This window comes from Trichomycterus rosablanca, chromosome 23 (genome assembly GCF_030014385.1).
Source record: "Trichomycterus rosablanca isolate fTriRos1 chromosome 23, fTriRos1.hap1, whole genome shotgun sequence".
Taxonomy (NCBI): domain Eukaryota; kingdom Metazoa; phylum Chordata; class Actinopteri; order Siluriformes; family Trichomycteridae; genus Trichomycterus; species Trichomycterus rosablanca.
The window spans coordinates 15,377,936-15,399,236 of record NC_086010.1 but is presented as its reverse complement, the minus strand read 5'-3'; the positions used below and the strand labels follow the sequence as shown (position 1 = coordinate 15,399,236).

The window sequence follows — 21,301 nt, the reverse complement described above, 5'->3', positions numbered from 1 at the left end:
CCTTGTTTGGAAAAATGACCTCACCGTCTGTCATTTAGTCACATGACCTCATTTAAACAAACATGATGTTCAAGTCGAGTTCAACTCAAATCAAACTTGTGAGGGCTGTGATGATGTTAAGGTTTGTCTATACACAGGGCCTGATTTGGTCTTCCAGGGTACAGTGGGACATTAAATAGCATTACTGACTTGGCTATAGCTAACTGAATTCGCTAACTAATCCACAATGCTGCAAAGACTCTAGTGTGACCAGATGTTTAGGATAAAGACTCAAAATGTTAATGTAGCGATGACTGTGTGGATGCAGGCGGAGGTGGAGCGTGCCCTGTTGGAAGGAGAGCAGGAGTCCGAGATGGCTCAGCTGCAGCAGGAAAAGGAAGCGCTCGAGCAGCTCAAGGACAAGATGGCGGACCTGGAGAAGAAGGTGCAAGACGAGAAGACTCAGGTATCCAACCCGACACGCTTACACACACTGTATGGCTGAAGGTTGCAACAGTATGCACAGAGCCTTGACCTTAAGTGACCTCTGAATAACTTTGGGATGAGTTAGAATGTCAACCGTGAGCTGAATGGGTCCAGCCTTTATAAATGATTGGAAGCTGTCTGACAGGTGTCCACATACTTTTGACCATATAATATATATATACAGTATATATATATATATATATATATATATATATATATATGTATATATGTATATATATATATATATATATATATACTGTATATCAGGGGTCCTCAACGTGATTAACATGAAATGTGGCCACAGTTTCTTTAATTTTCCTCAGCCCACCTAAAGCACCGCTAATCTACAAAGTTTTCATTCATCAGTAGCCAGTTTGCGCCATTTTTGTATTTTTCACTTAAAAGCCTGGTTGAGGATTGGCATCAGCAGCTACTGTCCGGACTACATAAACCTGGCTGACACCATTTAGTGCAAATCATCAGAATAAGGCCAAGATGAGGCCAACCTTTTTTAAAATGAGAGATATATACAGTATATATTTATATTAAGTACTTGTACACATACACAGCATTTGGCAGCCTGTCAGACTGTGTACAGGCGATAATCTACCCCCCCTTGCCCCCGGTCTTTCCGTTTCACACTCACAGCTTCATATTTCTTATACTCCGGAGGTATGTGTGCTCTATTTCTCACACTGGACCTGAGAGCAGAGCCAGCACCTTCCAGCAGATGCTTAGATACTCCAGTGTCCTTACCGTACCTTACTTTACCGTGGGCTTACTGTTGTCTGCGAACTGAGTCTTCTCCTTTGACATCTGTGCCTGACTTCACGAACGTTTACAAATTCCCACAGACACACTGTGGAAAACCTGACCAGAAAGACGGCTGTTCTAGCTCTGGCTGGGGTCGGGACCCTACATTAACGCCTGCCGGTTTGGAACCGGATGTCCAACATGCTCAGGGTCAGACAATTCGTGAAAATTCTAATTCTAGGTTTACTAGTACTGGACTAGTAATCAGAAGTTTGCTGGTTTAAGTCCCACCACTGCCAGGCTGCCACTGTTGGGCCCTTAAGCAATTCCCTTAAACCTCAACTGCTTAGACTGTATACTGCTTTGGATAAAAGCATCTGCTAAATACCAAAAATGGAAATGTAAAATAAATAGGTGCTGTATCCTAAATCACATATGTAATAGAAATTATGAAATGGTAGCACCAGGATTGGTGGTGTTGTCTCCCTTTGTCTCCCAATTTAGCCTAGCCAATTAGTCTTCCGCTACTGGGGACCCCGATCGTTCCCTCCGATGCATGCGCAGTCCACTGACCATATTTCGGTGGATTTGCATGCAAAGCCAGTCTTGCACATGAAGAGTCACGCACCGATCTCAACGTTCCTCCGCTTCTATACAGGCTCCTCAGGCTACTAACAAGGGTCCTTACAGGGCATCCTTTTTAAGTCTGGTGTTTTCCCACCCAGAAGAGTAGTTGCCAATTTTGTCTGCTGCAGGCACTGCCAGTTGTGGCCACCAGGGAGCGCCAGCTGACTCATAATTCATAGCAAAACATCCACTTGGTCGCCGACATGTGAAAACTGTTGACCTTCTTAGACCTATTACAGACCCCCAGGGGTACCCAGAGGACACTTCATCGAAGCTGCTGGTGTTTATGCCACTGATCATGTGTACACCACAGATCCGAAAATTGCTAGAAATGGGGCTGAAACATGATCCTCTACTCAGCCTCGCTTGTTGGGGTTCGGTATTGGTCAGCTGACCATCCGAAGTGTTCCGACGTCCCACGAAACCCAGCACTAACGTTTTCCTGCCTTCATACTTCACATAATCTTAACGCAACCGTCATTCATCAAGCTCCTCCATGTTCTGCTCATCCTGTTGTAATAACTAACCCAGCTTCCACCAGCTGCACCTGCACTAACGCCTCTGCCCTCTCTCTGTGCCCCGTGTGTACGGTGAAGGATAAAGCCCAGCTCGATGCCGAGCGGGCAAAGGTAGAGCGCCTGAATGAACAGCTAGCCGAGCAGCGCGCTCAGCTCGACACGTGTCCCGAAGCCCTGAAAGAGCAGCTTCTCCTCCAGCTCTCCAGGGTCAGTACTCACTCACTTCCATCAAGCTTCATTCTGCTTCATCTTCTGCTTCTTGTGTGAGTGTGTGTTTACATCTCTGACTCTTAATAATTATAGAAATGCTAACATGCTAAGAAGCTGCGCTCCTCATGTGTACAGTAATGTCCGGATTCCTGGCGAGTAATGGTGCATGTGGTCACACACAGGCAGGGGGAATGTGGGGGGTACAAAGTAAGGGAAGGGGGTCAGCAATAAACCTGTTGGGAATGCATGGTGGGTGTGGAAAACCAGAGCTGAAGTTGTACTTGGTGACAGCTGTGGGTTTTATGTCCCGCTCTGATGACATGATATATTTAAAAGGTCAGTGGTCAGTGCTGAAAGTCACAGAGCTTCATGGGGGTTGATATGCATCCAGCAGGAGATGACAGGAAACTAACTGTGTAGGAAGGAACTTTTCACCTCCTGATGTCTGAGGCATGAGGAGTGGGTACTCCTTTTGGAAATCATTAAAGTTTCCAATATGGCAACAGTAAGGACGGTTGGGTGAAGCAGCGGTCAATTCATGTCAGCCTGCTACTTCTAGGATTCAGGGTCGATTCCTAAGCTGTGCTGTCATCCGTTTGGGCATCTACATTGCCCAACTGTGCTGTCAACCCAGTTGAGGAAAGGAGGGGGCTGCATTGCAGCATAATCTCCACTGATTCCATGGAAGCCAGACCCACGCAACCCTGACCAGGATAAAGCAATGGTAAAAATATTGATAACGACTATATAAAACCAGTTATACCAGTTTTGTGGCACCAGTTTGAAGAAGGTCCTTTCTTGGTCCAGAATGACTGTACATCTAAGTACAATGCAAGGTCTATTGACAATTACTTGGATGAGTTTGGTATGGAGGAACTCCAGTAGTCTGCACAGAGCCCCAACTGAACACCCAACTGAACACCCAAGCCTTCTCATCCAACAGAAATTCCCAAAGACACAGTCCAAGATTTGGTGTGAGCATGTTGTAGCAAACGAGGGCCAACTCTAATGCACTGTTGGGTGGTAGCTCAGTGGTTAAAAACCTGGGCTAGTGGAAAAACTGGACTAGTATTGAGTGGTTCAAGCCCCACTGCTGACAATTTTTCACTGTTGGACCTGACAATGGATTGCCATCTTGTCCAGGGTGTGGTACTGCATTGTGCACTGTGGTTCCAGCAAAACTAGACCCACCACAACCCAGACCAGGCTTAAGTGGTGGTAAAATATAAAAAATAACAACAACCTATCTACAGGTCCCCAGCTAGTGAGATATCCAACCATGGTCAGACCATACCTGTCAAGTTTTGGATTTAAAAATAAGGGAAAATAAGGTTCAGTATCCCTTACATTTTAAGACAGGTTTACAAGAAATCTAAAATAACCACCTGTGAACCACTTACAAACTACAATTAGATGATCAGAATCTGATAGGCCTACCTTTGTTGACACTGAAATGCTGTGGACATTCCTACATATGTAATTCTTATAATACAGCCTAAATGAAAACACAAAAGGGAATTGAAGCACATTTATTTATTTTACATATTTTCAGCATACAGTGTATCACAAAAGTGAGTACACCCCTCACATTTCTGCAGATATTTAAGTATATCTTTTCATGGGACAACACTGACAAAATGACACTTTGACACAATGAAAAGTAGTCTGTGTGCAGCTTATATAACAGTGTAAATTTATTCTTCCCTCAAAATAACTCAATATACAGCCATTAATGTCTAAACCACCGGCAACAAAAGTGAGTACACCCCTAAGAGACTACACCCCTAAATGTCCAAATTGAGCACTGCTTGTCATTTTCCCTCCAAAATGTCATGTGATTTGTTAGTGTTACTAGGTCTCAGGTGTGCATAGGGAGCAGGTGTGTTCAATTTAGTAGTACAGCTCTCACACTCTCTCATACTGGTCACTGAAAGTTCCAACATGGCACCTCATGGCAAAGAACTCTCTGAGGATCTTAAAAGACGAATTGTTGCGCTACATGAAGATGGCCAAGGCTACAAGAAGATTGCCAACACCCTGAAACTGAGCTGCAGCACAGTGGCCAAGATCATCCAGCGTTTTAAAAGAGCAGGGTCCACTCAGAACATACCTCGCGTTGGTCGTCCAAAGAAGCTGAGTGCACGTGCTCAGCGTCACATCCAACTGCTGTCTTTGAAAGATAGGCGCAGGAGTGCTGTCAGCATTGCTGCAGAGATTGAAAAGGTGGGGGGTCAGCCTGTCAGTGCTCAGACCATACGCCGCACACTACATCAAATTGGTCTGCATGGCTGTCACCCCAGAAGGAAGCCCCTTCTGAAGTCTCTACACAAGAAAGCCCGCAAACAGTTTGCTGAAGACATGTCAACAAAGGACATGGATTACTGGAACCATATCCTATGGTCTGATGAGACCAAGATTAATTTGTTTGGTTCAGATGGTCTCAAGCATGTGTGGCGGCAATCAGGTGAGGAGTACAAAGATAAGTGTGTCATGCCTACAGTCAAGCATGGTGGTGGGAATGCCATGGTCTGGGGCTGCATGAGTGCAGCAGGTGTTGGGGAGTTACCTTTCATTGAGGGACACATGAACTCCAATATGTACTGTGAAATACTGAAGCAGAGCATGATCCCCTCCCTCCGGAAACTGGGTCGCAGGGCAGTGTTCCAGCATGATAATGACCCCAAACACACCTCTAAGACGACCACTGCTTTATTGAAGAGGCTGAGGGTAAAGGTGATGGACTGGCCAAGCATGTCTCCAGACCTAAACCCAATAGAACATCTTTGGGGCATCCTCAAGCGGAAGGTGGAGGAAGGCAAAGTCTCGAATATCCGCCAGCTCCGTGATGTCGTCATGGAGGAGTGGAAAAGCATTCCAGTGGCAACCTGTGAAGCTCTGGTAAACTCCATGCCCAGGAGAGTTAAGGCAGTTCTGGGAAATAATGGTGGCCACACAAAATATTGACACTACAGGAACTTTCACTAAGGGGTGTACTCACTTTTGTTGCCGGTGGTTTAGACATTAATGGCTGTATATTGAGTTATTTTGAGGGAAGAATAAATTTACACTGTTATATAAGCTGCACACAGACTACTTTTCATTGTGTCAAAGTGTCATTTTGTCAGTGTTGTCCCATGAAAAGATATACTTAAATATCTGCAGAAATGTGAGGGGTGTACTCACTTTTGTGATACACTGTATATATACACATTGCTTGTCTTAAAGTGAAACACATTTTATTTTCTTCTCCTCTTTACAAAGGTAAATTCGATGTCCCATTTCTCTAGATATTTACATGCAGTCTTTACTTTTTTGGCAGGAATGCCCTCTCTCTCCTTGCATCCATCCATCTCTCCCTGTTCCAGGTTTGTTCCCGCTGTCCGCACTAACCTCGCGATAACTGCCACTTGCAGCAGCCTGGGTGGCAGTTCTCGCGAGGTTAGTGACATTTCAGTTTGGAGAGGCACAGGAATGTTTTTTAAAATTATAATATAGGTATAATACGGGAAATTTTCGGGAAAATACTAATACGGGAGGACGGCGGGAAAGAGGGGTAAAATACAGTCGTTTCCCGGCCAAAACGGGAGACTTGACAGGTATGGGTCAGACCTCTTCAGCCTTTAAGATATCAATTAATTAAACACTAATGTGTTTCTGTGTGTAACGCAGGATGCCGAATCTCTGGAAGTAGAGACCAAGCGTTTCGAAGATCTCGAGTTCCAGCACCTTGAGAAGGAAAGTCGGCAGGACGAGGAGAAAGAGGCGCAAACCCAGCAGATCCTCCGAGAGATTGCAGAGTATCAGCGGAGCACCGTAAACCGAAAGGTAGGACAGTGTATGCATAAAGAGCGAGTGGAAACTAGTACCAATACTTTTATCATTTATTTTTTCCCAGGTCATGAATCTACTTCGAATGGGTTGTGGTTTAGTCCAGGAGCATGATGGGATTTAGGGGGGAATTAGGAATTATATCTGTTGAGGTTAATTACTCATTAGGCTTCCCTTTTTTATGTTATTTTTATGAACAGCTTAATAGTGTGAAACACTGGGCGCAAGGCAGGAATACCCTGAACTGGATGTCAGTTAATCGCAGCGCTTCGCACCCCCGCCTTTCCTAGACATAGTCATAGTCTGTGTACATAGAACCAATGAGATTTGAACCAGGACTGCTGTGCCACCTCAGTACCCTACTGGCTTCATACCCTTAGTACCCTAGTAGTCTTCCTTACTGGCCCAAACAAACACACACAGTCGTAAAGTGGTTTGGCTTTAAGTTTAAACACATGGTTGAATGGGATTGGTGTGGAAGAACTCTAACCCTAACCCTATCCCTAACCTCGTTCTCTTGCAACATTCCCAAAGAATCTGTTGTAGCAAATCGGTACCAACTCCATATTGTGTTTAATGTAAAATTGACGTAAGATTATGTAAGGGGCCCAGTGTTCCGTTAATAATAGTCACTGTCTTGTTGAATCATCTGTTCTGTTTAGATTAAACCGTCCTCTAATCTGTCCTGCTATAATGACACTAAATTACTCTAGCCCACTACCTCTGGGATCAAGGGATCTATGTACAGACGTGATTGGCTGTCTGTGTTGGAAGGCGGAGGGGTGGTTTGGCGTCCTGTCCGGGATGTGTTCCTGCATTGTGCCTAGTGATCCCGGGGACACAAAATAGTTCACTGACCACAAAATCAGGGTTTTGCTATTGTGGTTTCCCATTCCCTTGACCTTATAAAGAGACTGCCTAGGAATCTGAAGGATCTGAGAAGTTCTGAAATTCTTCTTGCTATGTTCTCCAGGCACATAAAGTATCATAAGAGAAGCATCATAGCGTATACCTTAGCAACAGGATGAGGATGCTGCACAGAGTACTAACAGAAGGTCTAATAAGTGATTTGCTTTCCTTCCAGGAGAAGCTGTTAGCTCTGAAGAAGCAATCCACACAGATAATCCAGCAGGCTCAGAAGGAAAAGGACAGCTTCATGATGGAGAAGAACAACCTCCTGATGATGCTTCAGCAGGTGGGTTAACTCTGAGCAAGATCTGGCATGGACCCTAGGGATCAGCTACCAGGACTCTACCGCAGGTCCTTCAAGCCCTGTACATTCAAGGTTCATTCTCCAGTGGATCTACAAAGTGGTAAACCATGCACAGGTACCCAGCAGTCCACATGATCTAGGACAGGGATGTTCAAATTTGTATCATTTGTGGCCCGTCACCCTTTCTGAAACTGCCCATGAGGTACAGTGGTACCTTGATACTCGACGTCAGTTGAGTTTCAAGGTATTTTTCCCTTAAGTATGTATGGGAAACCTGTTAATGCGTTCCATGGTCCTGTGGAACTGCATATGTTCTCATAAATCATAAATCTCATAAATCTTCCCAACAAGAGTTTGGACACCTCTGATCTAGGATCTTTATCAAACTGGTCGACCTTCTTCCCTTGCTGAGGTGTACAGTTCCTGCCTGGTTTCCAGTTGTACCACTTTGACTGGCCAGTGACTATGCAGCCCCATACCTAGGGTTTGTTAACACTGAGTGTTGTGACACATTCCCTGCAACCTGAGCCAGACGTGCTCTGGAATCAATGAGTCTTGGCTGCCCAACACCTTGTCTGTGGTTTGTCCCTTCCTGGACCACTCTTGGTAGGTACTCACCTTTGCTGTTTTTGGAGATTCTTCGTCTGGCCATAACAATTTGGCCCTTATCAAGTCACCCAAAGTCACATCTGCACAATGAGACGGAGGATTATAGACATCAGTGTGTGACCCTCCTTGCGTGATACAGATCTCCATATGAACCCAACTTGGCTACCCAGCTACTGCAGACGTGTCGGTCCAACAAAAAACCAAAATAAAAGCGAACTGGTTGGATCTGCTTTTCTTCCAGGAGAAGGAGAACCTCGCCAGCTTGGAGAAGAAGTACGCAGAGCTTACGGGTGGCCAGAGCTTCCCTGTGAATCCCCTCAGAATGAAGGAGGTAGGTCTGAACCACATGTCCCTAATGACCTTAACTGTAAATACGATCAATTGCAGGTGTTTTTTTTCCCTTTCACTACAAAACCCGATGCGGAAAAGCCACAGAGACGTCCGTGGCAGAAGTGTGCCGGGCTAATAGTGGCGATGTGAAAATGAGAGTGTCTTTTTCCCTGTTTTCCAGGATAGCTTCTTATTGGCTGATGTGTGTCAGTCTTGCACTGATCTTAACCAAATCCACCGCCTCTCCTTGCTTCCTGCCAATCTCTTGGCGTTTTCCTCTCTCCTCTCCACGCTGTCCATCAAGAGCGTCGAGGTATCCCTGCAAGTGCTTGTTTGAGTGACTGGCATGCTTTCTTCTTGTTTCTAAATAATACGTCGTCTCCTCTTCCCCCCTATTTTCGAATGGTATGTTCCACAGGGTTATGTCACAGTGAGTGAGCTCAATGAACTCTATTCCAACCTGGGGGTCGAGCCCATTCCTGACCCACCTAGCGCCCCAGAACACCCCTCCCCCGATGCCCTCGGCTCAGAATCCGAACCCGAACTTGACCCTAGCCCCGAAGACTGCAGCTCCCCTTTCAGGGAGAACGAGGTGTGTGTGTGTGTGTGATCATGTGTGGTTGGTTTAGTTTGCACACGTGCAGTAGATTTACCTTTTTTAAGGTGATATTTGATCTAGTGTTGTTGCTGCAGTCAGGGCTGTTTTAAAAACGTCTAAGGGGTCCTAAGGGGTCCTAAGTTGCCCATCAAACCAGTCCAACTTCATTTTGATTTCAGATTCTGGCATGGAATGTAAAGAACACACCTATAATACATAATACAAGGTTACTTGTATGTAGAGGTACTTGACTACTAATCAAGGTTGCTGGTTCAAGCCCTACTTTTGCTAAGTTGCCACTGTTGGACCCTTGCGCAAGGTGGCACCAGTGCTGGGATTCTTTAGACAAACTGGTTGACCTTCTTCCCTTGCTGAGGTGTACGGTTCCAATACCTGTTTTCCCATTGTACCACTTTGACTGGCCAGTGACTACGCAGCCCCATACCCAGGGTTTGTTAACACTGAGTGTTGTGACACATTCCCTGCAACCAGTGTTAATGTAAATGACCTGCTACCTGAGCCAGACGTGCTCTGGAATCAATGAGTCCTGGCTGCCCAACACCTTGTCTGTGGTTTGTCCCTTCTTGGACCACTCTTGGTAGGTACTTCTGCTACTTCTGCTAAGGACCCTTGAGCAAGGTGGCACCAGTGCTGGGATTCCGAGCTCTCTCCGAGTTCGAATGTTAGCTCTGCTACCGGTCGGCTGGGCGCCCCCTAGCAGGCACAATCGACAGTGCGTGCGGCAGACAAAATTAGCCACTAGTCTTCTGGGTGGGGAAAGTCCAGAGTCGTTAGTAGCCCAAGGTGCCTGTACAGGAGTTGAGTAACACTGAGATCAGCGCGTGACTTTCCATGTGCAAGACTGGCTCACTAGGTTTTGAACAGACCCTATGTTACTCGCTTGTGTGGTGCCTCGGCCAGACAGTAGGAGTCGCTATTACGTTGGCAAGGAGGATAACCCTCGTCTCACTTCTGAATTAAAGTGTTTATCATAACTGCTTCATGTCACATGACTAAATTTTAAACAAAAATGGCCCTGACTGCAATGTTAGTGTTTACTTATGATACATATTCCATGATAGGGCTATGATTAAAAACATGATATATTTTCCATGCACTTTCCTCTATATTCTCTTCTTTTCTGCATATTTTCCAAAGCTCTGTGTCCCTTCCCGCCCTCCTTCTGTCCCTAACCCCCCCTCGGTGCACTGGCCGGAGGACATGGTGACCTACCTCGGCCCTTCTCCTCTCCCTGATTCTCCTTCTCCTCCTCCTCTCCCTGCCAAAAAGCACTCACTCTACAGGCAGGTAAACCACGCAGGGGGTTAAAATACAAGCACTTGGGTTAAGACTCTTTTCTAAGCGATCTGCGCACTTGTGTTTCTCTTTAGCATTTCCGAAATCTGGAGGAAAGGAAACGACTGATCAAGGAAGGGCAGTGTGACACGCTCCCTCGGAAAAAGTCCCAGCCTGCAATCAACTCGCAGTTCAACTGTGCCACGCTGGGCCGCAACACGCCGTCCAAAGTGAGCCTACACGGTACACGCTAGCGTTATATATACACACAGTTTTGTGGCGAGGAAGACGTCTAACCTAGCAATTGTACTCTTTCAGTGTCATCTGCCTTTGGCGCAGAGCTCCAGCTGTGGCAGCGTCCTGCACCGGTTCCTCACGGTGTCGTCTAAAGAGCCAGAAACACGCCGCCTACAAAAGGGTGAGGATCACACACACACACACACACACAAGGCTATATTTACCATAGCGTGCTCACACTTAATGGTATCATTTCCCGCTAACATGTTACATCACTTCACGTGGGGTGTCATTATCTTTCCCTGCAGTCAAGTTTTAGTAAGGTAGGACCGTGACGGAACTGGAATGCATAACAGTGCTGCTATTAATAATACATTTCCACTGCAGTGATGTCTGGGTTGTTCTGTTTGCTATTTTTGTTTGTTTGTTTTCCGAGCGAGCCTGTTTGGGTCCAGTTCCAAAGTTTGCAGGTATTGCAGGTCTAAGACAGTGGTCCCCAACCACCGGGCCATGAACCGTTACCGGTCCGTGGGTCATTTATTACTGCGCCGCACAGAAAAAATAATTCGAGATCGCTACAAGAGCAATTCAATTTCCAATACTCTTTGGGTGTTATTGTCTCTTATCACCTCTAGGTGGGAGTCTTGTTGCAGCGAAAAAAGCTTCACACTGATTTTCCATTCTATAGTTATTCTATTTTTAATCCTCCCTCCCCCACCAGTCTGTGAAATTTTATCTTATATAAAACTGGTCCATGGTGCAAAAAAGATTGGGGAGCGCAGGTCTAAGATATTTGGTTCCAACCAACACCAACCGGACCTGCTTTTCCATGTAGAAGATTGCATATAGTAACTTCTGCTAGCCTAGTAGCGCTGGGATCCAGGGTTGAAACCCCAGTGCTATTAGCCAGTTGGGTGACCGCATACAGATACAGTTGGTTATGTCTGATAGGAGACCTACTGTCTGGGGTGCATTACTGCTATTGCTTTGAATTCTACTGTTTCAGTGATTCTGTAAAGTGATTCCCCATACAGACACACACCCAATCGTGTGTCTGTGTAGACATTAGTCCGGTTGACAGCACTACCAGGATATAGTCTTAAAAGATTTTACCATGGAAAGAGACTACTGTTCCATGTACTTTTTAATACCAAACAACAAAGAAAAATTATGTATGTTCTTTACCCGTATGTGTGATGGGGGTGGTGTATCTAGGTGGGGACTAATGGGATTTGTGAATTCGAGATAGTAGAAGAATGTTAGAGAGATACCAGGCAGGAAACGTTCTTGAGCTATTATAGACAGCGCTCATGTCTTTTTTAGCAACACTTTGGGTCTGTTCGAAAACCTAGTGAGCTGTCTTGCTGCCTACTGCCTACCGAGGCTGCCTAAGTAAGGAGGATTCTGATAAGACATCGACTTATAAGGCAGATTATTTAGACGTACTACTTAGCGATTAGGGTGATTACGTCACCGCAGTTTTGCTTACTAAGCTAACAGTTAGCCTCAGGCCATTTAAACCAATGGGCTGAAGCGGCACATCTCCCTCGGTGTCCCGGAACTGGTTAAACTGTCACTGACAAGCCAAATGGGGGTCAAATTGAGCATTAGAGGTGTAGCCGAATCCCAGTCATAGTACAGTCATGTAAGAGTTTGAATACTACTACTTAAGTTCTATGTTTTGTTGATTTGCTAAAGAGGCCAGTAAGTTTAAACAGTGTTAATAAACCCAACAACACTCCTGCACCTGATACACTCATACCAAAACAACACACACTACCATGTTACTACCGTGTAAGTAGATTAATGAATAAGGTACAAGGGCGAAAAGTGTACAGAGCAATATATGGGCTGCAGTCAGTAATTGTATAACCACAAAGTTCATCCATATGGTAGGTGTAGAATATAAAATAATAAACGTTAATTAATAATAAACATATTATATTAATTATATAATTTATATATTATATTATATATATATATTTTTGTATAATATATTACATTATATATATTTATATATTACATTATATTATCTGTTATATATTCATATTATATATATTTATATTATATTATTTATATTATTTGTTATATATATATTTATATACATATACATATATATTATATTATTTGATAGATATTATATGTATATATTTATATTATTTATTATTATAATACATTATTTATTATTATATATTAGGTGTTCCTAATAAAGTGCTCAGTGAGTTGATATATTGATCTTGCTTTACTAGTTCTGGAAGCTGATGTGTGTTGTAGAGTAAAGGAATTTTGGCTGGTATTCCCCCGGGTCAGCTCATCAGCGAGGCAGGGCTCCGCTCATGGCTTTTTGATGCCTATCAAGGTTCCTGTCGCGCATCATATCCGCTAGCTGTACTGGTACGTCTTTAGACACCCAGGGTCCGTCTGTAAGGTCTGTAAGGCTTCGTCCTGGTGCGCTAGCTGAAGACTGGGTAAACGGTGTGTATAGTGCTGCACCGTGGCTGGTATTCGCGAGGACAGACAGGGGCTGCGCGCTCCTGCGGTGGGCACTGGGCTGGCCCTCAGGAACGGACAGCAGATACCTAGGAAAGACGCCACAGCACACAGCTGTATGAATAAAATCACTCCCTCCCTGACTTCCAAGAAACCTGTAGAAGGTGGATTGGCTACTCGAAATAACGCCTAGGTGATGCCACAGTTTGCACTGACGCCCATCTTATCTACATCTCAGGTCACAGTCAGCAGCTGGTAGCAGAGGACCGGGCGAGACTGACCGAACTCGCCGGCCGTGCCGCCTCTCAGTCCAACGTCTACCTGGACTCTATGGGTTACCGCGACAACGGCTTCGACACATTCAGCGTGGACAGCTCGGACAGCATGGAGACCAGCATCTCCGCCTGCTCGCCGGATAACATCTCCAGGTCAGAGGCCTATTTTATTTTTATCGGGCGGTTTATACTGGTCAGGGTCTCAACGGGTCAGGTTCCACTGGGAAACACTGGGTGTGAATCAGAAATCCATTCCAGGGCTTCAACCATTAGACATAACCAATCATGACCATAGCACTGGTGAGACTCGAACCCAAGTCCTTGAAGTCGTGGGCTAACGTAGTAGACCGCTGGTCTAACCCTGGATCTGCAGAATCTTATTGTGGCTATAACAGGCTCCACTCTTCAATAGGCTCCAATTCATCGAGGGGCATTCGGCCGTCGCGCTCCCCCAAGATGTAGCAATCTGTGTTTGTATGAAGAAATGTGACCGGCTGATAGCACCGCTGGTGAACCTACGAACCCTGGATCTGCAATATCTTATTGTGGCTATAACAGCCTCCACTCTTCAATGGAGGCTCTAATCCATCAAGGGGCATTCGGCCATCTTGCTTCCCCAGGGTGTACCCATCCGTGTTTGTATGTAGAAATTAGACCGGTTGATAGCACCGCTGGTGAACCTTTGAACCCTGGATCTGCAGAATCTTATTGTGGCTATAACAGCCTCCACTCTTCAATGGAGGCTCTAATCCATCGAGGGGCATTCGGCCATCTCACTCCCCCAGGGTATAACAATCCGTGTCTGTATGTAGCCATCCAAACGGTTGATAGCACAGCTGGTGAAGCTTCAAACCTTGGATCCAAAAAATCTTATTGTGGCTACAACAGCCTCCACTCTTCAATGGAGTCCCGCTCCCCCAAGATGTAGCAATCGGTGTTTCTATGTAGCCGTCTGACCGGTTGATAGCACTGCTGGTGAATCTTCAAACCCTGGATCCAAAAAATCCTTTTGTGGCTATAACAGCCTCCACTCTTCAATTGAGGCTCCAATCCATAAAGAGGCAATCGGCTGTCCCGCTCCCCCAAGATGTAGCAATCCGTGTCTGTATGTAGATGTCTGACCGGCTGATAGCACTTTTTGTCTTGTACCAGACGTACCACAAGCACCGGCCTGCTTTTGTCTCGAGCCATGCTGAATTAATATAAAGCTTGTGTCGGACCCCAAACAGCCCCCCTCCGCTCCTCTCCCAATCACAACCCCATGACTGGGGGGCTCGGATTACACCAGGGACTTCTTCTTCTGTCGGGTTCGAATGTAATCAGACACAGAGGCAGAGCACGGGCCGGTCGGAGCGCAGACCTTCTCCGCTTCGCGTTCCTGCCGGATCGGAATGGACATGCCCGTGGACGTGGACGTGATGCAGCAGCGCCGGTAAGGAACGCTTCCCCAGGAGATCGCGACGCGGGGGTCGGAATGCAGATGTGGACGTCTGGACAGGATGGAGGGAGTTAGGGAGGAGAGGGTGAAGCTGTGTGCCAGGCTCATTGTTATTGCTCGAGTGTGGACGTTCTGTGCTGTGGCTTGGCAGGTTGTGTTTGCGTACTTGTTCTGGCGATGAACCGTGATTATAGTTGTGCAGCTATGATTATAATAAGCTGTGCTCATGTAATTAGGGTAATTAGGGGTGTTTTGTGATAACTCGCATAACATCAGCGCCTTGCGTTCTGTATAGATAAGATCAAAAGTTTGTGGACACCTGAAATGGATATGTAATAGACTGTGATTTTTTTTGTACCACCTGTACTACCACGTTCATTAATTGTTATGTTTTACTATGCTTTACCCTGCAACTCAGGTGGCACAGTGGTAAAAACACACGCTGGGACACCAGACCTGGTATCTCGAATACATCATATCGAGTCTTGGGTCTGCCTGCCGGCTGGGCTGAGCGGCCACATGAACAACGATTGGCCTGTTGTTCAGATAGGGGTGGGATTACGCCGGATAGGGTCTCTCTCATAACTAATGCAATTACGACCTCTGCTGGCTGATGCTGCTTGATGGTGACTGCGAGACGGGAAAAGAGTGCTGTCAGGGTGTGTCTCTCTGTACACAGCGCTGATCTGCACTGCACTCGTCAAAGCGTAGGTGACAAGATGCATACGGCTGCTGCCCACGTGTCGGAGGGGGCGTGGGTTAGCTTCGTTCTCCTCAATCAGAGCGGGGATCGGCATTGGTGGAGAGGAAGCATGACGCAATCGGGCAGTTGGATGCGAAAAAGGGGAGAAAATGCATAAAACAAAACTTATAACACTATGCTTTACCCTTATCTGGGCTGTGGTGGGTCTAGTTTCCATGGGAGCACAGGGTGCAAAGCAGTAACACACCCAAAACAGGGGCGTTCGGCCGTCCCGCTCCCCCAAGACGTAGCAATTGGTGTTTGTATGTAGACATCCGACTGACTGATAGCACCGCTTGTGGTTCAGAATCGTTTGTGGCTATAGCAGCCTCCACTCTTTGAACTGAATATGTTTTGGTCAGGATCACGGTGGGTCTGGTTTCCATGGGAACGCTGGGTGCCAACCAGTAACACACCCGAAACTGGATGCCAATCCATTCCAGAGCCCTTGGGCATCCGACTCTTCCAATACATAGACGTCTGACCGGTTGATAGCACCAATGGTGATTCAGAATCGTTTGTGGCTATAACAGCCTCCACTTTTCCAAAACGGCAAATTTGAACTGAACACGTTCTGATCAGGATCACGGTGGCTCTGGTTTCCATCGCGGGCCATTCGACCGTCCCGCTCCCCCAATACGTAGCAATCTGTATTTGTATGTAGACGTTCGACTGGTTGATAGCACCACTGGTGAACCTTCAAACCCTGGATCCACAAAATCTCTGTGGCTATAACAGTCTCCACTCTTCACTGGAGGCTCAAATGCATCGTGGGGCATTCGGCCGTCCCGCTTCCCCAAGATGTAGGCAATCGTGTTTGTATGTAGACGTCTGACCGGTTGATAGCACCACTGGTGAACCTTCAAACCCTGGATCCACAAAATCTCTGTGGCTATAACAGCCTCCACTCTTCACTGGAGGCTCCAATCCATCGTGGGGCATTCGGCTGTCCCAAGATGTAGGCAATCGTGTTTGTATGTAGACGTCCGACCGGTTGATAGCACCACTGGTGAACCTTCAAACCCTGGATCCACAAAATCTCTGTTGCTATAACAGCCTCCACTCTTCAATGGAGGCTCCAATCCATCGCGGGGCATTCGGCCGTCCTGCTCCCCCAAGATGTAGCAATCGGTGTTTGTATGTAGACGTCCGACCGGCTGATACCACCACTGGTGTTTCAGAATCTCTTTGTGGTTTTAACAGCCTCCACTCTTCGAAAATGAGTTACTACAAGTACAACTGTAAGTACTACGACGTCACCATGGCATTTCAAATCCATCCAGTTCTTGAGAGGTCTGACGGTTGATATAGAATGTTTACCAGATTCAACCAGGCTTACTGGAATGCCTGAAGCACATCTGGAATTTGGACACACATGATAGGCGGGGACTGATTTTGGGGGAAGAACAGGACTATTCCGATCCGTACCATGTGTTGCGTCTAAAGTTTGAGTCTGGAACCCTCTCCTAATGCATTCCAGACCTGACCGGCCTCATTGATTCCTGCTGCTCTCTGCAACAGATAAATGTGTTTGCAAAACAGAAAAGAGAAGGTTTGCAATGTTCCATGTAGTGTTTTATGTACTTGGGAGGTTCTGCTGTAATTCAGAAGAAAGTCACGGATGTTTTTTCTTTTGTCGGATGTAGCGCCAGCACCTCCAACGTCTCCAAGATCGAGGAGATGGAGCGGCTGCTCAGAGAGGCTCAGGCTGAGAAACATCGGCTTCTGGAGCACCGGGTAATCACAGCCTTTGTGTTTATCATCTAAATATACAGTTCTAAGAAAAGCTTAGAAGTTCCTACACATAAATGAGGTTAGATCTTCATCCAAGGAGTAAAAATGAACAAAAAAACCACGTTCTACCTCTGGGTTGAATGGAACTGATCAACTGTGGGTCCGGTTCCTCGGGAAAATGCTGGATGCAAGGCAGGAATACCCTGACCAGGGCACCAGTCCATTAAAGGGGTTTGTCCATCCCCTGTGTAGATGCCCAGCCAGCTGACAGCACCGCTGAGATTCGAACCCAGATCCTAAGATCCCAGAGGTGGTCGGTGAGCATATATGACCGTCACAGCTGTGGCTCAACCCTAGAGTTTGAGTAGCGGCAGTCAGGTGTGCAACAGCACCTCCTGCTGTCTAGTTGAGGCACATGGCACAAGTGGTGGAGGGATAAAAAGAGCATAGTGTGTTCCTCTTCTAGACGTTTTATTGTAATGTTTGTGGGTCACTTTATTAGGTACAGGCAAACTAGCTCTATTTATATAGGCACTGAGCGAAGATCAGTTACTGAGCCAAATAGCTATTTATTAATAGCTAGCTTTATATTACTGTAGTCCCAACAACACTGCTGCACCTAATACACTCATACAAGTATAACACACTCCAGCATTTGAAAAGGCTGGGCTTCTTCTTGTCCGTTGCAGGGCTTCTTCCATCCCTCAGTCAGACATAGCCATTCATGTCTGTGTAGACACCCAGCCAGCTGACAGCAGCGCTGAGATTCGAACCCAGGTCCCAAGATCCCAGAGGCGGTGGGTTATCATATTAGACCGCCAGCCGTGGCTCGACTCTAGAGTTTAAATATCTGTGGTCGGGTGTGAATTGCCATGGCAACAGCACCTCCTACTGTCTAATTGAGGCACTGGTGGACAAGTGGTGGAGAAATAAACAGAGCATAGTGTGTTCCTCTGCTAGACTTTTTATTGTAACGTTGGTGGGTCACTATAACGAGTACAGGCAAACTAGCTCTATTTATATGGACACTGAGCAGAGATCAGTTACTGAGCCAAATAGCTATATATAGTTGAAGGATGATTCTCCTCCCAACAACACTGCTGCACCTAATACACTCATACCAGTATGACACGCTACAATATTTGTCAGTGCTGAGAATAGTCCACCATTCAAATGGCAAAATGCTTGTACTGTATATAGACAGTGTGGTACCTTATAAACCAAACCAAAAAGTGGCCAATGAGTGTATGTCCACGCCCCAGGAGCGAGAGATAGAGGTGCGGCGGCAGGCGCTGGAGGAGGAGCGCAAAAGGAGGGAGGATCTCGAAAAGCGGCTGCAGGAGGAAACCAGCAGGCGACAGAAACTCATCGAGAGGGAGGTGAAGCTGCGAGAGAAACAAAGATCCCAGGTGAGAACCGTACACTTCACAAAGAGCAATACAGAGGAACCTCGGGTGCTACAAAGCACTTTGTAGTTCTACAATTACTGACTGTAGTCCATCTGTTTCTCTGCATATCTTTGAAGCCTGCTTTCACCCTGTTCTTTAATGGTCAGGACCCCGCACAGGATCACTACAGAGCTGGTATTATTTAGGTGGTGGATCATTCTCAGCACTGCAGTGACACTGACATGGTGGTGGTGTGTTAGAGTTAGTGTGTGTTGTGCTCATACGAGTGGATCAGAAACAGCAGCACTGATGGAGTTCTTAAACACATCACTGTCACTGCTGGACTGAGGATAGTCCACCAACCAAAAAATATCCAGCCAACAGCGCCCCGTGGCAGCGTCCTGTGACCGCTGACTCAAACAGCAGCAATAGATGAGCGATCGTCTCTGACTTTACATCTACAAGGTGGACCAACTAACAAGGTAGGAGTGGACAGTGAGTGGACACGGTATTAAAAACTCCAGCACAACACACACTAACACACCACCACCATGTATGTCATTGTCAGTGCAGTGCTGAGAATGATCCACCACCTAAATAGTACCTGCTCTGTAGTGGTCCTGTGGGGGTCCTGACCATTGAAGAACAGGGTGACAGCAGGCTTAAAAGATATGCATAGAAACATATGGACTACAGTCAGTAATTGTAGAACTACAAAATGCTTCTATGGAATGCCAGCTAAACAAACGCATATGTATTTTGCACCGGCTCGTGCGTACCAGTTTTCTGGCACTTCAGTGTACGCGATCACACCCTGCCTCTCGCGTCTGTCCCGCAGTCTCGCCCGCTGACCCGCTACCTGCCCGTAAGGAAGGACGACTTCGACCTGCGCACCCACATCGAATCCGCCGGGCACAACATCGAAACGTGCTACCACGTCTCCATCACGGAGAAGACCTGCCGCGGCTTCCTCATCAAGATGGGCGGCAAGATCAAGACCTGGAAGAAGCGCTGGTTCGTCTTCGACCGCAACCGCAGGACGCTTTCGTACTACGCGGGTCAGAACGAAGTCGAGTGATTGCGGGTGTATGAGCATGTATCTGTGTGTACTGGGTTCAGTATTGAAATGTGTGTGTGTGTGTGTTTGCTGTGGTGACAGATAAACACGAGGCCAAGCTGAAAGGAGTCATCTACTTCCAGGCCATAGAGGAGGTGTATTATGATCATTTAAAGAACGCACACAAGGTAAGCAGTGTGTAAGCTGGTGTAAAGAAGCAGCCCTCAAATGCCCACAGATGTTCTCCATCTCCCAGATACATGCAGAAGATGGATTGGCTACTTTTTAACGGTTAAACTGTGTTACTTCATCTCTTCCCACAGAGCCCGAACCCGTCGTTAACATTCAGCGTGAAGACTCACGATCGGGTTTATTACATGGTGGCGCCGTCTCCTGAATCCATGCGGATCTGGATGGATGTGATAGTCACCGGGGCGGAGGGATACACACAGTTCATGATCTAGTACTGCTTTAACATCAGTGGTGACGTCCAGATCTTCGTCCAGCATCTAGGACTGGTGGGATTGGTTACTTGGAGCTGTACCTCTCTAATGCAAACACGTTATTATATAGACGCTATTGGACAATCCAGCTCCAGTGGTGGACTGTGCCTTATTCCATCAAAACACACCAAGACTAGGACTACTTTTTTATCTAGTGTGATGAAACCTTAACCTCAGTGGTGACGTCCAGATCTTCGTCCAGCATCTAGGACTGGTGGGATTGGTTACCTGGAGCTGTACTTCTCCTCTAATGCAAACACGTTATTATATAGATGCTATTGGACAATCCAGCTCCAGTGGTGGACTGTGCCTTATTCCATCAAAACACACCAAGACTAGGACTACTTTTTTATCTAGTGTGATGAAACCTTAACCTCAGTGGTGACGTCCAGCTCTTCGTCCAGCATCTTGGACTGGTGGGATTGGTTACCTGGAGCTGTACCTCTCTAATGCAATCACATATTGTTATATAGACGTTATTGGACAATCCAGCTCCAGTGATGGACTAGCTGTTTGTCTTTGGACTTGTGCCTTATTCCACCAAAACACACCAAGACTAGGACTACTTCTTTATCTAGTGTGATGAAACCTTAACCTCAGTGGTGACGTCCAGCTCTTCGTCCAGCGTCCAGGACTGGTGGGACTGGTTACCTGGAGCTGTACCTCTCTAATGCAAACACATCGTTATATAGTCGCTATTGGACAATCCAGCTCCAGTGACATTCAGATCTTCGTCCAGCATCTAGGACTGGTGGGATTGGTTACCTAAAGCTGTACTCATTATTATATAGAAGCTATTGGACAATCCAGCTCCAGTGATCGACTAGCTGTTTGTCTTTGGACTTGTGCCTTCCATCAAAACACACCAAGCCTAGTACTGTTTTTATCTAGTGTGATGAAACCTTAACCTCAGTGGTGATGTCTAGATCTTCGTCCAGCATCTAGGACTGGTGGGACTGGTTACCTGGAGCTGTACCTCTCTAATGCAAT

At 46.4% G+C, this 21,301-nt stretch overlaps 1 protein-coding gene across 1 annotated transcript in view; it reads left to right on the top strand.

Moving 5' to 3' along the window:
* The window catches only part of phldb2b (pleckstrin homology-like domain, family B, member 2b), a 59,598-nt gene extending 38,957 nt beyond the window's left edge, over positions 1–20,641 (top strand). The window contains exons 9-24 of the mRNA XM_062985809.1: positions 308–445; positions 2,442–2,570; positions 6,243–6,398; positions 7,486–7,596; positions 8,465–8,554; positions 8,735–8,866; positions 8,972–9,145; positions 10,310–10,459; positions 10,543–10,677; positions 10,766–10,865; positions 13,413–13,602; positions 17,276–17,366; positions 18,626–18,772; positions 19,590–19,809; positions 19,911–19,996; positions 20,132–20,641. Coding sequence (XP_062841879.1) covers positions 308–445; positions 2,442–2,570; positions 6,243–6,398; positions 7,486–7,596; positions 8,465–8,554; positions 8,735–8,866; positions 8,972–9,145; positions 10,310–10,459; positions 10,543–10,677; positions 10,766–10,865; positions 13,413–13,602; positions 17,276–17,366; positions 18,626–18,772; positions 19,590–19,809; positions 19,911–19,996; positions 20,132–20,272 — 2,190 coding nt within the window. The 3' untranslated portion in view covers positions 20,273–20,641. The remainder of the gene's footprint in view (positions 1–307; positions 446–2,441; positions 2,571–6,242; positions 6,399–7,485; positions 7,597–8,464; positions 8,555–8,734; positions 8,867–8,971; positions 9,146–10,309; positions 10,460–10,542; positions 10,678–10,765; positions 10,866–13,412; positions 13,603–17,275; positions 17,367–18,625; positions 18,773–19,589; positions 19,810–19,910; positions 19,997–20,131) is intronic.
* Positions 20,642–21,301: the final 660 nt, after the last annotated feature.